The sequence below is a fragment of the Rhincodon typus genome, unplaced genomic scaffold (genome assembly GCF_021869965.1).
Source record: "Rhincodon typus isolate 14 unplaced genomic scaffold, sRhiTyp1.1 hic_rhity00002094, whole genome shotgun sequence".
NCBI classification, from domain to species: Eukaryota; Metazoa; Chordata; class Chondrichthyes; order Orectolobiformes; family Rhincodontidae; genus Rhincodon; species Rhincodon typus.
The window spans coordinates 1-12971 of record NW_025967732.1 but is presented as its reverse complement, the minus strand read 5'-3'; the positions used below and the strand labels follow the sequence as shown (position 1 = coordinate 12971).

Sequence of the window (12971 nt, the reverse complement as noted above, 5' to 3'; positions counted from 1 at the left end):
TTTCGGTCTAGGCCCGAAACGTCAGCTTTCCTGCTCCTCTGATGCTGCTTGGCCTGCTGTGTTCATTCAGCTCTACACCTTGTTATCTCAGATTCTCCAGCATCTGCAGTTCCTACTATCTTTGATTTGTGCATTGTTTTGTTTGCCTCCCAGATCTCCATAGTTCTCTATTCTGCCTCTCAGCTGCCAATGTTAAGCATGATATGAGCTGAAGATTCATTAATATAATTTTCCAAAACTAGTACTTGAGTGTTATTTCAAAGATTGTGTTACAGTAACAAAGAAGTGATGAAATTCCTGTAGTAATGATTTCTTTATGCCACTTGGTGGCACTGATTCATCGCATGCATTAGAATCGATGAGTTGGTTATGCTTTAAGAACATTTGGAAAGTAAATAGAGTTACCTCTCTATGTACATATGATTAAAATTTCAGATGATTGCAGCTAATGTTATTTCAAAAGAAGAGTATCCTGACTTTGATGAAGAAACGGGCATCCTTCCTAAAGTTGATGATGAAGAAGGTATGGCTCATCTCTTGCATTTTGTGTTTCTACCGACACCTTGCATAAAAACATTATGTTGACATCTAAATCACATTTACATGTTTGTTTGCTTCATGCTGAGGTTTACATTGTTTCTCCACTGGCAGCTGTAACTAGGGCTGCCAGCCCGTAAGCTCTGGAATTCCTGGTCTGATCCTTTCTGTTCCTTTATCTCTCTTCTATAAGATGTTTCAAATAAACCTAATCCTGTAGTTAACCTGTCTTGATAATTCCTGATGCTCCATGTCAGATTTTGTTTGGTAATGTTTCTGTGAATGGTCTTGGGATGTTTCATTATGTTCTGGGTACTGTATAAGCTCATGTTAATTATGTTAATAATTTTTCATTAGTATGAAAACTGCCAATAATATTTGTGCTTTCCTTTAAGTTCTTGGAGAAAAAATGGTTTTTAAGTCATTCAATGGCATTGAACACTTCAATATACATAAAGCTGTCCACGGTGTATTACAATAAGCCAAAACAGATCCGTTTGACTCTTATAAAATGGTTTATTGCATCTTCACACATCTCAGTTAAGCTATGTGAAAGTGGATAATGAAACATGTGAAGGGAGAAAGCAAAACACATGTTTGATTCCAATGGCAATAAGATGCTGTATTGACTTGGTAAAAATCACAGCCTTTTTCCTACACATTCGTGTACAGGTGGTTCTTACTGTAGGAGCAACTCAGTTAGTTCCTTGCTCCTGTCTTTACCCCATAGCTTGCTTTTTTTTTTCTCTTCAGACAATTACCAGTTCCTCTTTGGAAGCCACAATTGAACCGTCCTGTCTATCTGTGCAGTTCAGAATCTAGGCACTTGCTGAATTACCAAAAAAAAACTTCTGGCATTCTTGTGTATTTTTCTATGTTGCACTATTGTGGATTGTTTCAGGATAGACAATTTATAAAGTTTAGCAGTAAAAAGTCAAATATGGAAAATTCAGTAATATTTTGCATAGATTTATAAGAGTTGATTGATTTGTCGACTATCCTACAGATGAGGACCTTGAGATAGAGCTAGTGGAAGAAGAGCCTCCGTTCCTCAGGGGACATACAAAGCAGAGCATGGACATGAGTCCTGTTAAAATAGTAAAGGTATGAGAATCAGTTAATGAATTCAGATTGTTTGCTGCTTTGGTTTCTTTCTATGCTGAATTAGTGAGTTATACTTTGTATTTGCGTTCTATGTGGTGTGTTTGCTACTTGATTTTAATAGGAATGTTAATTTCCAAAATTAAAAATTAATCCTTAGTTTATCTTTGATATACATTACTCATTCTGATTATTTGCTAAAGGCAATATCTTGTTTGCTTGTTGTGGAATGTGTAATGGCACCTGAAACTTTGAGCTCCTTTGAATTTTGAAGACATGTACATTAAATCAGAATCTTGAGTATTGCTGAAAAAAGGCACCTTGTTGAAACTTTTCATCTTGTTAGGACAAATTGCCATAATACCAGTTCAAAGAAAAAAGCCAACATTTTTACTGCATGAAAGGAGAGTGCTGATTGGTTGGGAAGTGGACTGCGATTTGTAGAGGTGTTGTTATGTAGATTGTACCCATTAATACTGGTTGACTGTTAACTGTCAGGCTTTATTTAAATTTTAAACCAGGCAGATGGACTTTGTTTAGTCTACCAAATAACTGTTTATATCAAAATTTAGTGAGACAGTTAGAGAGTGAGACCATTACTGTTTCCTGAGACATATGTGCTGGATTAGCTGTTGTTCTAAATGAAGACCTTAAAAAGTTTCAATACCTAGTTATTTGATGCTGTGCTTTCAAAACGTTCTCTCAGACTTTTAATATATTGGTTCATGCTTAATTTTAGAACCCTGATGGCTCACTATCCCAGGCTGCCATGATGCAAAGCGCTTTGGCTAAAGAAAGGCGGGAGATGAAGCAAGCACAGCGAGAGGCAGAAATGGACTCAATCCCAATGGGACTCAATAAACACTGGGTTGATCCACTACCTGATGGTACGTTAATGGCATAAAGTATTTTCTTTGTGCTGAGGATGGGAAAGGAAAGGTATTGATTATAAATAGTTTGTTTCTGCTGATTGTGTTTTTCAGCAACTGGTAATGTAATATTTTAAAGCTTTTCTGATTTGAAGTTGGTAATGACTTGAATTATTTAAAGTATTGTCTTCTTATTTTCACTTTTTTTCTGTGAACTTCTTGGTTTTCAATGTTATTGGCAAAGAATTACATCCTTTTTCTATTTTGGCATCCAGTCAGCCTTAAACATTCAAATCTGATAGAGCAGTGATAGACACACAGTAAAGCTCTAATGCTTGATCCTAATAATGTGCTTAAGATCTGAACACCCCTTTCCATTACTTAAATGCCATGCTTTTCACATCAGCCGCCTTATTTCCAAACAAGGTGATCAGTTTTCTCAAAATAATGGCAGTTTTGTGCAGTGGCCCAAGTAAAATTGGCTGAACTATTTTCATATTAGACCACCACAGCCTTCAAACTGCGACGAGTTCCAGTATATTAGTCTGACTGGATCTAAATTCTGATCTTTAATGTGGAAGGAAGGGTTACAATCACTGTACCTTTTAGTTCACCCCTCCTAACCTAAAATCAGGTATTACTGAGAGTAATGCATTTTCAATTTTATTGCACCAATTGCAGAAAGCACCTGAAAGATGCAGTCCAAAACTCATGTGGCTTTCTTTTCTAGTTGATGGCCGACAGATTGCAGCAAACATGAGGGGCATAGGAATGATGCCCCAAGACATACCTGAGTGGAAGAAGCATGCTTTTGGTGGAAACAAGGCATCTTATGGTCGTAAAACCCAAATGTCTATTCTTGAGCAGAGAGAGAGCCTACCCATCTACCGACTTAAGGAGCAGCTGGTACAGGTATGAGAAACTGTATTAAATTAATACATCAATGTGCTAATCTCTAAGGTTTTGGAGTAGATTTGTAGCTCGGGTTGTGGGTGTTGAGGTTGTTGAGGTTGGTTGGCTCGCCGAGCTGGTTTCTTGTTTCGCAGACATTTCGTTACCATTCTGGGTAACATCCTCAGTGCAGCCTCTGATGAAGCTTCGGTGTGTTTTCCTGCCTCATTTTTAAACTCTGGGGTCCGTTGAGATGGATTGCCTCACTTCCGGTTTTCCTTCGTACTGTGCTAATCTTTTTGACCATATTCTGAAGATTTGTTTTTGCACAAGTTTCTCTTTCATTATATTTTCTAACATTTATAGTTGACCTCGGGCATTACCAAGGAAATTCTATATGTGAACCATTCCACAGTTGCCATTATTGCAGGCTATGATCATTACGTAATGTTATATCTCCTCTCTACCCTGTACCATGTAAAGCTTTGACATGCAGTGAGCACCACTGTCTTAAATCCATTAAAATATGTATCATGTATTGTTTAAATCCCTAACCAATTTAAAATACGACAGTTAGATATTGACGATATAGTCCACTGAAAGAAGGTCAGAAATATCAGTGCATTTGAGTTAGATCACTTTAATTTTGCCAATTCAGTGTATTTTAACCATTGGTCTGTCTGTATGTGTTTCTTGTTTACCTATCCCACTTCTTGTTTTTGAAGTATTTAAATACTGTCTAGATGCAGTTGCTTAGCTGAGAAGACAGGAGACATTCTGTTGCTACTCAGCTACTTATTCTGCTATTTGGCACAACTGTGAGTGTAACTATCCTCTCCTGATACTGGGGAGTGCCATGTGAATTATCCTGGTTATGAACTTGTAATTGGTATTCTCTCGCTGCATCGTGTTAATTATAGAATCATACAGTACAGGTGAGGTCCTTCAGCCCATCGAGTCTGTACTGACAAAAAGTTACTTTAATTTATAGCAGTACGTTGTAGGGCCTGGCAGCCTAGAACATTGTATTCACTATATTATAGTATTTTGTGGCAAATTGAGATCTAATCAATTATATCATGATATAATTGATCAGATGACAGACATCAGTAAGAAAGAAGACGCTAGAATGAGCATGTGAAGAAAGAGCTTGTAGATATTACATTTGAGAGCTATAATTGATAACCTATTATGCACAGATGTAAATTAAGGAGTTGAAGAGCCTTAGTACGTGATGAGGGCCAAGCAGCTCTGATACACAGTATGTGCAGACATCTACAGTCTGCAACAAACAAAAGTACTATCTCTATGTGTGTGTAACAGTATAGGCTTAAAGCACAAGATACAGCAGCTTTAATCTCTCAGTGCTTTTTGACTTGAGCAGTAATAGATAGTGTTGCTATGATAATGGCTTTTGACATACTTAGTACTTGATATTGATAACAAGTTGCAAATGTGCAGTTTGAGCACTAGTTAATGTTCCTTTGTTCAAATATGGTACAGAATTTTATGAGTACATGGATCAAATTTATTGTGGAACCTGACATTTTCATTCAGTAACACCTGCAAAAGTTCTGTTCTGAAAATGTTTCAGTTGTGAAGTAGAACTCCTGAACTATTCAAACTCGTGGTGCTTTATAAACTTGATACCTTGGAAACTAAGTTTAAAATACTGTTGCCAACAATTGAAATCCAAAAGGGAAACTTGATTGAAATATTTCAAAGAAAAGTTTATCATTTAGACTATGTAATCAGTTTTGTTCTTCAGCTGTTTTAAGAATACATCTGCATGAAGAAGTAACAATCAGTTATATATTTAGTATGACTTGGAGATAGAGGTGGTCGTGTTCATACTAGTTCCTGATACGATTTTAAAACTATTGCATTTAATTCTTATGATAAGAACAGAAAACACTGAAAATGCTTAACAGTCCAGGCAGAAATAAACATAATCAGCATTTCAGGCCAATGACCTTTCATTGGAACTGGTTAAATCCTTGCAGCAGAGATACCACAGAATATTAGTGTTGTTGATAGTAATTTTCTCTTCGAAGTCAATATACTAGTTTTAAGTGGGCATTGTCTATTCAGACTTACATAGTAATTAGCAGGGATCCTATATCAAACGAATTGCCTACGGGTATATTATGCAACACAGTTTCTGGTAATATTCCACACGTTTTTTAAAATAAATTTATTTGTTTTGATTCTAGTGTACGTTTTTCAAAAGTGAAATCAATTTATTAGAAATTGAACAAAACCTGAATGTTCTTTCCATTTTGTAAGTTATTTTCCAGTAATGAAATGATTTCCTTTCTTTAGGCTGTTCATGACAACCAAGTCCTGATTGTCATTGGGGAAACTGGTTCTGGTAAAACTACACAAATCACCCAGTACTTGGCAGAGGCAGGGTACACAACCCGGGGAAAAATTGGGTGCACGCAACCAAGACGTGTAGCTGCAATGTCAGTTGCTAAGAGAGTGTCAGAAGAGTATGGATGCTGTTTAGGTCAAGAGGTAAGCTGAAATAGCTGCCTACTTTGTACTAACTTTCCACTGTATATGTTTTTTGACAATTGACTCGTGAGGCTGGCTCAACAGTGAGCTGCTGAAAATGAATGATCGTACTTCAGATTAAATGGTGGAATAGTATTTGTGTACATTCTTTTGTTCATGTTAATGCTGGTGTACGCATTTAAGAACCATTTTAAAAGTTTTCATATTGTTCTGTTCATGCTGACAGATTTATTTTGTGAGGTTAAGTAACAGCATGTCATAATAAATTATTTTTAAGACCATGTTTGATCTTTGAAGGGTCCCGACCTGAAACATCGACTGTCCTGCTCCTCATGCTACCTGACCTGCTGTGTTCCTCCACCTTCACACTGTATTGACTCTGAAGTCAGAGGTTCTGGCTCAAATGCAAGTGCATCACTAACTGAGCCATAAGACCTTCTCTTACCCCTGGAGGCCATGTATTGTCTACTAGACATTTTTTTACTTGAGATAAAATTCAAACTTACATTTGAAACCCTCTCTTAATAATAGGATTGTGCTGTGAAAAACCCAGCCCATGATACCCAAATGAATCTTTTTGTTTCCCTTTTATAGCTAGTTTCTCTAGGTTTGAACTTGGGTGGTTTGAAATTAGGGATGTCCCATTTCATTAGCATTGTTAGATCATTGGATGATGCATTATAAATCTGACTGTTTTAGAATCTACAGCTTAAGATTTGTATAAATCTATGGGAATGTATTAAATACAACAGCCCCTGCTGGCCAATGATGTGCACAGCTCACGAAGACTAAACTATTCAAAAGCTTTCCGATGATAACATCACAGAGTAATTATGTCCATTACCATTTATCTACAATACATTGTAAAGTTCTAGCAAAATAGGGAGGTTCAGTTGACAATAAGATACCACTTACCAGTCATGCGTTTCCCCAAATAGTTGGCCACCCACCCAACACAATGCATTGTGACATTATTGAGTTTACGAACAGTGTGCTGCATTAATGGTATAGATCAGATTGCTGAGAGATTTTTCCTTACAATCGTTTTCAACCCAACATTTTTCTGTTTTGTTCTTCAATTTATATGTGTTTGACTGTGGTGTGTTTTGTAACTTTATATATGACTTTAAACTCTGTGAAAGGACTAATTGGTGATAGCAGGTTTGAAACTAGAATTGTGCGAGAGCAATCTTTTTCACTTTTTTATTGCATATTGTAGGTTGGTTACACCATTCGATTTGAAGATTGCACCAGTCCAGAGACTGTGATAAAGTATATGACTGATGGTATGTTGCTGAGAGAGTGCCTCATAGATCCTGACCTGTCTCCGTATGCAATCATCATGTTGGATGAGGCCCATGAGAGGACCATTCACACTGATGTTCTGTTTGGACTTCTGAAAAAGGTAAGCTGTCTTTGAATATTTTCTCTGTTGCACTGACACTAAAATGTTGAGCATGGCATATTAAAAATCTCAGTTTGAACTGGCCGCATGTTGAATCAATTTGCCGGCTTATGGTATTTTATTCTGAATACTGGACACGAAGGACGATATTTAGAATGTGACTTGTAGAACAATAACAAGCAGAAGTGACTTATTTAACTAATCTGATCAAGAGATTCAGATGACATTCTAAATTCTGAGAATGAAGTTTGATTTTATGATCCTCCTCTCAACCTTGATTAGATTACAATCTTGAATTCAGTCAGTTGTCTATTTCTAATGTACAAGGATTTAATAGTTCAGCATTTTCTCAATTCAACTTTGCTTAACTAAAAAAAATGCATTGGATCAGTATTACTTGTACTGTAAAAAGAAATATTTTAATGTTTTTCCTAGTGGAAGCACTGCTTTTTATCGTTAGCAGAGTTGGCTCCTGTCCCTGCTGTCTGTTAAATATATCTACTTAGTGCAGTGGAGAAAGATTTTCACCATTTTGACTCATTTGTTTACTTTTTTCTTCATAGACTGTTAAAAAACGTCCTGATATGAAATTGATTGTAACATCAGCCACACTGGATGCAGTTAAATTCTCTCAGTATTTCTATGAGGCACCTATCTTCACGATTCCTGGCCGAACATACCCTGTGGAAGTGCTTTATACCAAAGAACCTGAGACTGATTATCTGGATGCTAGTTTGATTACAGTGATGCAGATTCATTTAACAGAACCACCAGGTATTTCTCATTGAAGTACTCCAAAGACTATCATACTTTAGACTTATCATTCTCATAAGAGAGTTTTATTTTTTATACAGAAAGTGTTTTTGATCTGCATTGTCATTAATCTTCCAGTAGTTTGAGTAAAGGTTTTGTGTTACAAACATCCTGATTAAATTTACTTATTTATAATCGCAAGACAAAACTACTTGATATTTGCTCAAGTTTAATGGCAAAAATTAACAATGATGGTGTTAGGCATATTAGACAGCAACTTACACCAACATCTGCAATAAAGCAGTGAAATCAGGAGTGTGCTGTCTGAGTTGCCTTGCTCCTACAGAAATATTGTTACACCAGTATCTCACTGGGAGATGTGCCATTCAGAAACATGGAAGGGTGTGATGTTGGTTTATTTGACGGATAGTTATCTATGAAACACACCAGGTAAACATAGGACTTATTTTCAAGCATGAGAAAATTATTAACAGTGAGTTGTCTGAATTATTTCCAAACAATATTCCCAACACTGCAAGTAACTTTTACATGTGTAAAATTTTAATTCTTCACTTTTAATGTCTCATTTCTTCATTTATTTAATATTGAAGCTTTATACTTAATTCATTTATCCTGTGGTTTGTAAACATTTTTTTCCTCCAAGACTTAGACTTGCTATGCCTATGAAAATTTCAATGCAGTTTTAAAACTTAAAATTATTTTCAATTTAGGTGACATCCTCGTTTTCCTAACTGGTCAGGAAGAAATTGACACTGCATGCGAGATTCTGTATGAACGAATGAAATCCATGGGACCAGATGTGCCAGAATTGATTATTCTGCCTGTATATTCTGCTTTGCCAAGTGAGATGCAAACCAGAATTTTTGATCCAGCCCCTCCTGGTAGCAGAAAGGTAAAACGACATGCTCACTACTGTTAGGCAGGAAATTTAGTTTCATTTAATGTCTTTTGGTAGCATTACGAGTATATTTTAAACTAGAACTAAAACAAAATGATCTGAATTTGGGTGGTCAATTCCTTCAGTAAAATTTGAGCTAAATCATTGGCCACTGTCTTGTCTTTGACACTTTTACATGTTCTCTAGTCAAAAAAACAAGTATATGTGGAACTTCAGTAGATTTCTTGCTTGCATGATATAAAGCTGTCATCACTCTTTTTCAAATAAAAATCCTTTCCTAACATAACTCTATTGATAGCTACATTTAAACATACTACTGAATATTTTTAATAATATACAAGGATCATGTAGCTATATGCCAATCAGTGTTCCCTTTAACATTCATTAATGTATTTAGGATTGAATATATAGTAAGCATTTAACTTGTATAACCTAATGCATTTTCTACTGTTTGTTTCATTTAACTTGAAGCTATTTGGGTGGGTTTAAGAATATATTTAAACTAGAACTAAAAGTAAAGTCTGAATCATTGTCTTTGTTGTTGTTTAGGGTGGGGGTGCAAGGGTTACAATTTCACAGGTATTAATTGCCCTTCATTATTTTGTTCAAATGGCTGCTTGTTATGTGACCTGAGACTGGGAGGGCATGGTGAGCTGTGGATTGGATGGGGTTTGAAATTCCCCTGCACTTTGGGATCATGTTATGGGATCTTGTACACTCACTGAATAGCCAAATGGAACTTTGGTTTACCATTTCATTTGTGAAATAATATGCCCAGTGCAGAATTATTTAAATCGTCCCAGTGTTCTAGTCAAAGCTTATCTCTGAAGCAGCATAACATAAACAGAATATTTGATCTTTGACTACCTTGCTGGGCATAAACTGACTGCCACAATTGCTTATGCTATAACAGTGACATTAAGCATTTTGTACTACTAAGGATAGCAAGAGAAATACAAATGCATGTTTTTCTAAATAATTTCTTTATTTACTGATTTACCAACAAATGTACCAGTATTGGTAAATGAGTACAGTATTAACCACAACTTGTTACTGCATAAATTACAAAATAACTGAAACCAATGCATCATAGAATTAAAACGTGTTTGTGGAAAGGTTATCTAGAACTATCCTTGCATGGGAGACAAATAATGGCCAAGAAATATCTCCATGTTCTAGGATTTGCGGAATAGGAAATAGTGTAAATCAGAGTTCCTGATCATTAACCAGTAACTTTAACGAGGAACTTCAGCATGTGGGTATTTTTGGACCTAGAGGGTCAGGTGCCAGAGAGTTGAATTGTCAGCTTTGATCAGGGTTCAAGTCTCGGATGTGGTGCAGGGATCCACAGCCTTCTGAGACAAACATGCTACCACTGAACTGAGGTTGTTTTCTACATCATTATCCTCTCTTCCCTCACTCCCACCAGCCAATTAAGTCTTCTCCAATTATTAATGTATTTATTTGTTAATTTTGCATTAGCAGAAGCAAGCAAATACCTTTCCATTATGTCTATTGTTTGAATGAGTCTGAACAGTGAGCACTGACAGACTAGATCATTATAGCCAGATCCTTCCATCTCTTCAAATTTGCAATCGTCAGGCTTTCCAGTAGTGGGTGAATAGTAATCAGGATTACAAATCTAGCTATTTCTATTTTTTTCCCGTCCAATCCATGTATTCCTTCTATCATCATTTTACAGAAGTAAAGCTAACTTTGCACAGATGCAATGGGTTCTCCTCGTCTGCATTAATCAATAGTGCAATTACTCACGGAGGGAATATTTACTCAGTTAGCTATTGAGTAAAATTACTAGAACATTGGCCCATTTCTTCATCTCAAGACTTTGTCTCTGTCATGCAGTGCTTGCTTACCATCTTTTTACCTGTTTCCCTTTACTCCGACATATGTGCCTGCTTGGATGTACAACTGCTATTCCCTTGATTCCCCCCTCCTCACCATTTCCCTTTCTGCTTTCACAATTTTTCTTAAAAGCTTCTTGTCAATAATGCCATCAACAGTCACCGCCCCAGCTCCCTTTCTATTGCTAATTCCCTTCTGCTGCCCATTCAGTGTCTGCACAGTTTATCTTTTCAATGTAAAGTGCTTTGAGATGCTTTCTTGCCCTTTAGGAGCCCCTTATTACACACGTATGGAGCAGTTGGAACTTGAACCTAGTCCTCTCAGTCCATTAACGCTACGATTGAGCCATTAGAACCATTTATTCAATGTGTTTGATTAAACTTTTTTCACCTGTAACTACTTTTTTTTTTAAATGTTTAGGTTGTAATTGCTACCAATATTGCTGAAACATCACTGACTATTGATGGCATCTACTATGTTGTGGATCCTGGGTTTGTTAAGCAGAAAGTCTATAACTCAAAGACGGGCATTGACCAGCTAGTGGTGACTCCAATTTCACAGGTAATTTTTTTTTTATTATTATGTTTTAAGAGTACAGGTAGAGTACCTCAAATCTGGCTGTTCAAAATCTGGATGCTTTTTGGTTCAGTGTTGAGTACAATTTTAAACATACAATTCATCCGAATAATTTGGCTGCATGGGGTGGCTCCAGACTAGTTACTAGCCTTTAGTCCTTTGTACAACACACTATCCTGTGTGCCAGGTGCGTTTGTACCGAAAGACCCAGAAATGTCCAAAATCTGATGTGGCGTCCATTCCAAGGGTGCTGGATTTGAGGTACTGTATATTCAATTTATTGTTAGTTGTTTTCATTCATTGCATGTTATAAATAAAGCCAACATCATGCATTTGATTAACAGACATAGGCTGGATGTCATTTAGCCCTCTCCATGGACTGTGCCATCCATCTACTGTATCCCAGATTTAAAAAGCCAACTTTTATTCCACCAGTATTATAGTTTTCTTATGTTTCTCCCTGGTCTGTTCTCTTTTGTCCTCTCCTGTTAGTGATGTTTTGCTGTGATGTAATCTTCTATCAGCCACTGTTTTTGGAACAAATCCCAAATAGTAATTATTCTGTGTCAGCCTTGATAGAAGTTGTTTGACTGCAGGGATATTTTAATTGAACTCCATTCTGTCCTCGCTACACTTCATCTGGTATTACCATGGTACTAATGGCATTCAGAATCCCATTTTTGCTAAATTAAAAAATCCCAGAGGGATGAACTTTTGGCGGAATAACTTTTTCTTTTCATCAAATGTTCTTTTACTTTTTGCTATCTTATTCATGTTTGCATCAGTCAACAGGGAAAGTCAGAAACATAGAATTATAGCCTCCATCTGCACTGTAGGGATTCTATCAAGTCTGCACTGACCCTCTGTAGAGAATGCCACACAGATTCCCCATAACTCACATTTACTATAAGTAACCCACCTAGCCTGCCCATCCCTGGACACTACAGGGCAATTTAGCGTGGCCAATTCACCTAACCTGCACATCTTTGAACTGTGGAAGGAAACTGGAGCACCCGACAGAAGCCCATGGAGAGAATGTGCAAACTCCACACACACAGTCACCCAAGGCTGGAATTTAACCTGAGTCCCTGGTGCTGTGAGGCAGCAGCGCAAGCTGCTGTGCCACCGTGCTGTCCTAACAGTTTTGATTTTAATAATTATTGCTCAAAACTGATAATTTTTCATGACATGGGAAGAGTAACAGGGGAGAGGAGGAAAAATATCTTAAATTGTAATGCTCTCACCTACTGCTAAGTATTGTTTGCAATTTTAACATTTAATTTTAAATACTCCCTCTTCTAAGGTTTCAATTCTGTCTGTTGCCCACAGGCTCAAGCTAAGCAGCGTGCTGGTCGTGCAGGAAGGACGGGACCTGGGAAATGTTATCGACTCTACACTGAACGTGCCTATAGGGATGAAATGTTGACCACAAATGTTCCTGAAATTCAAAGAACTAATCTTGCTAGTACAGTACTTTCACTCAAGGTAAATTAAATATCGGTTGCAGTTACATCTTCACCTGTTGTTAAATACTCTGGAT

At 36.9% G+C, this 12971-nt stretch overlaps 1 protein-coding gene across 1 annotated transcript in view; it reads left to right on the top strand.

Moving 5' to 3' along the window:
• LOC109935366 (ATP-dependent RNA helicase DHX8-like) overlaps positions 1-12916 on the top strand; it is a gene marked incomplete at its 3' end in the record, with an annotated part of 24708 nt that extends 11792 nt beyond the window's left edge. Inside the window, exons 8-17 of the mRNA XM_048592949.1 lie at positions 436-523; positions 1544-1641; positions 2378-2525; positions 3238-3419; positions 5721-5915; positions 7135-7320; positions 7884-8094; positions 8805-8986; positions 11276-11416; positions 12761-12916. Coding sequence (XP_048448906.1) covers positions 436-523; positions 1544-1641; positions 2378-2525; positions 3238-3419; positions 5721-5915; positions 7135-7320; positions 7884-8094; positions 8805-8986; positions 11276-11416; positions 12761-12916 — 1587 coding nt within the window. The remainder of the gene's footprint in view (positions 1-435; positions 524-1543; positions 1642-2377; positions 2526-3237; positions 3420-5720; positions 5916-7134; positions 7321-7883; positions 8095-8804; positions 8987-11275; positions 11417-12760) is intronic.
• Between the last annotated feature and the right edge of the window lie 55 nt (positions 12917-12971).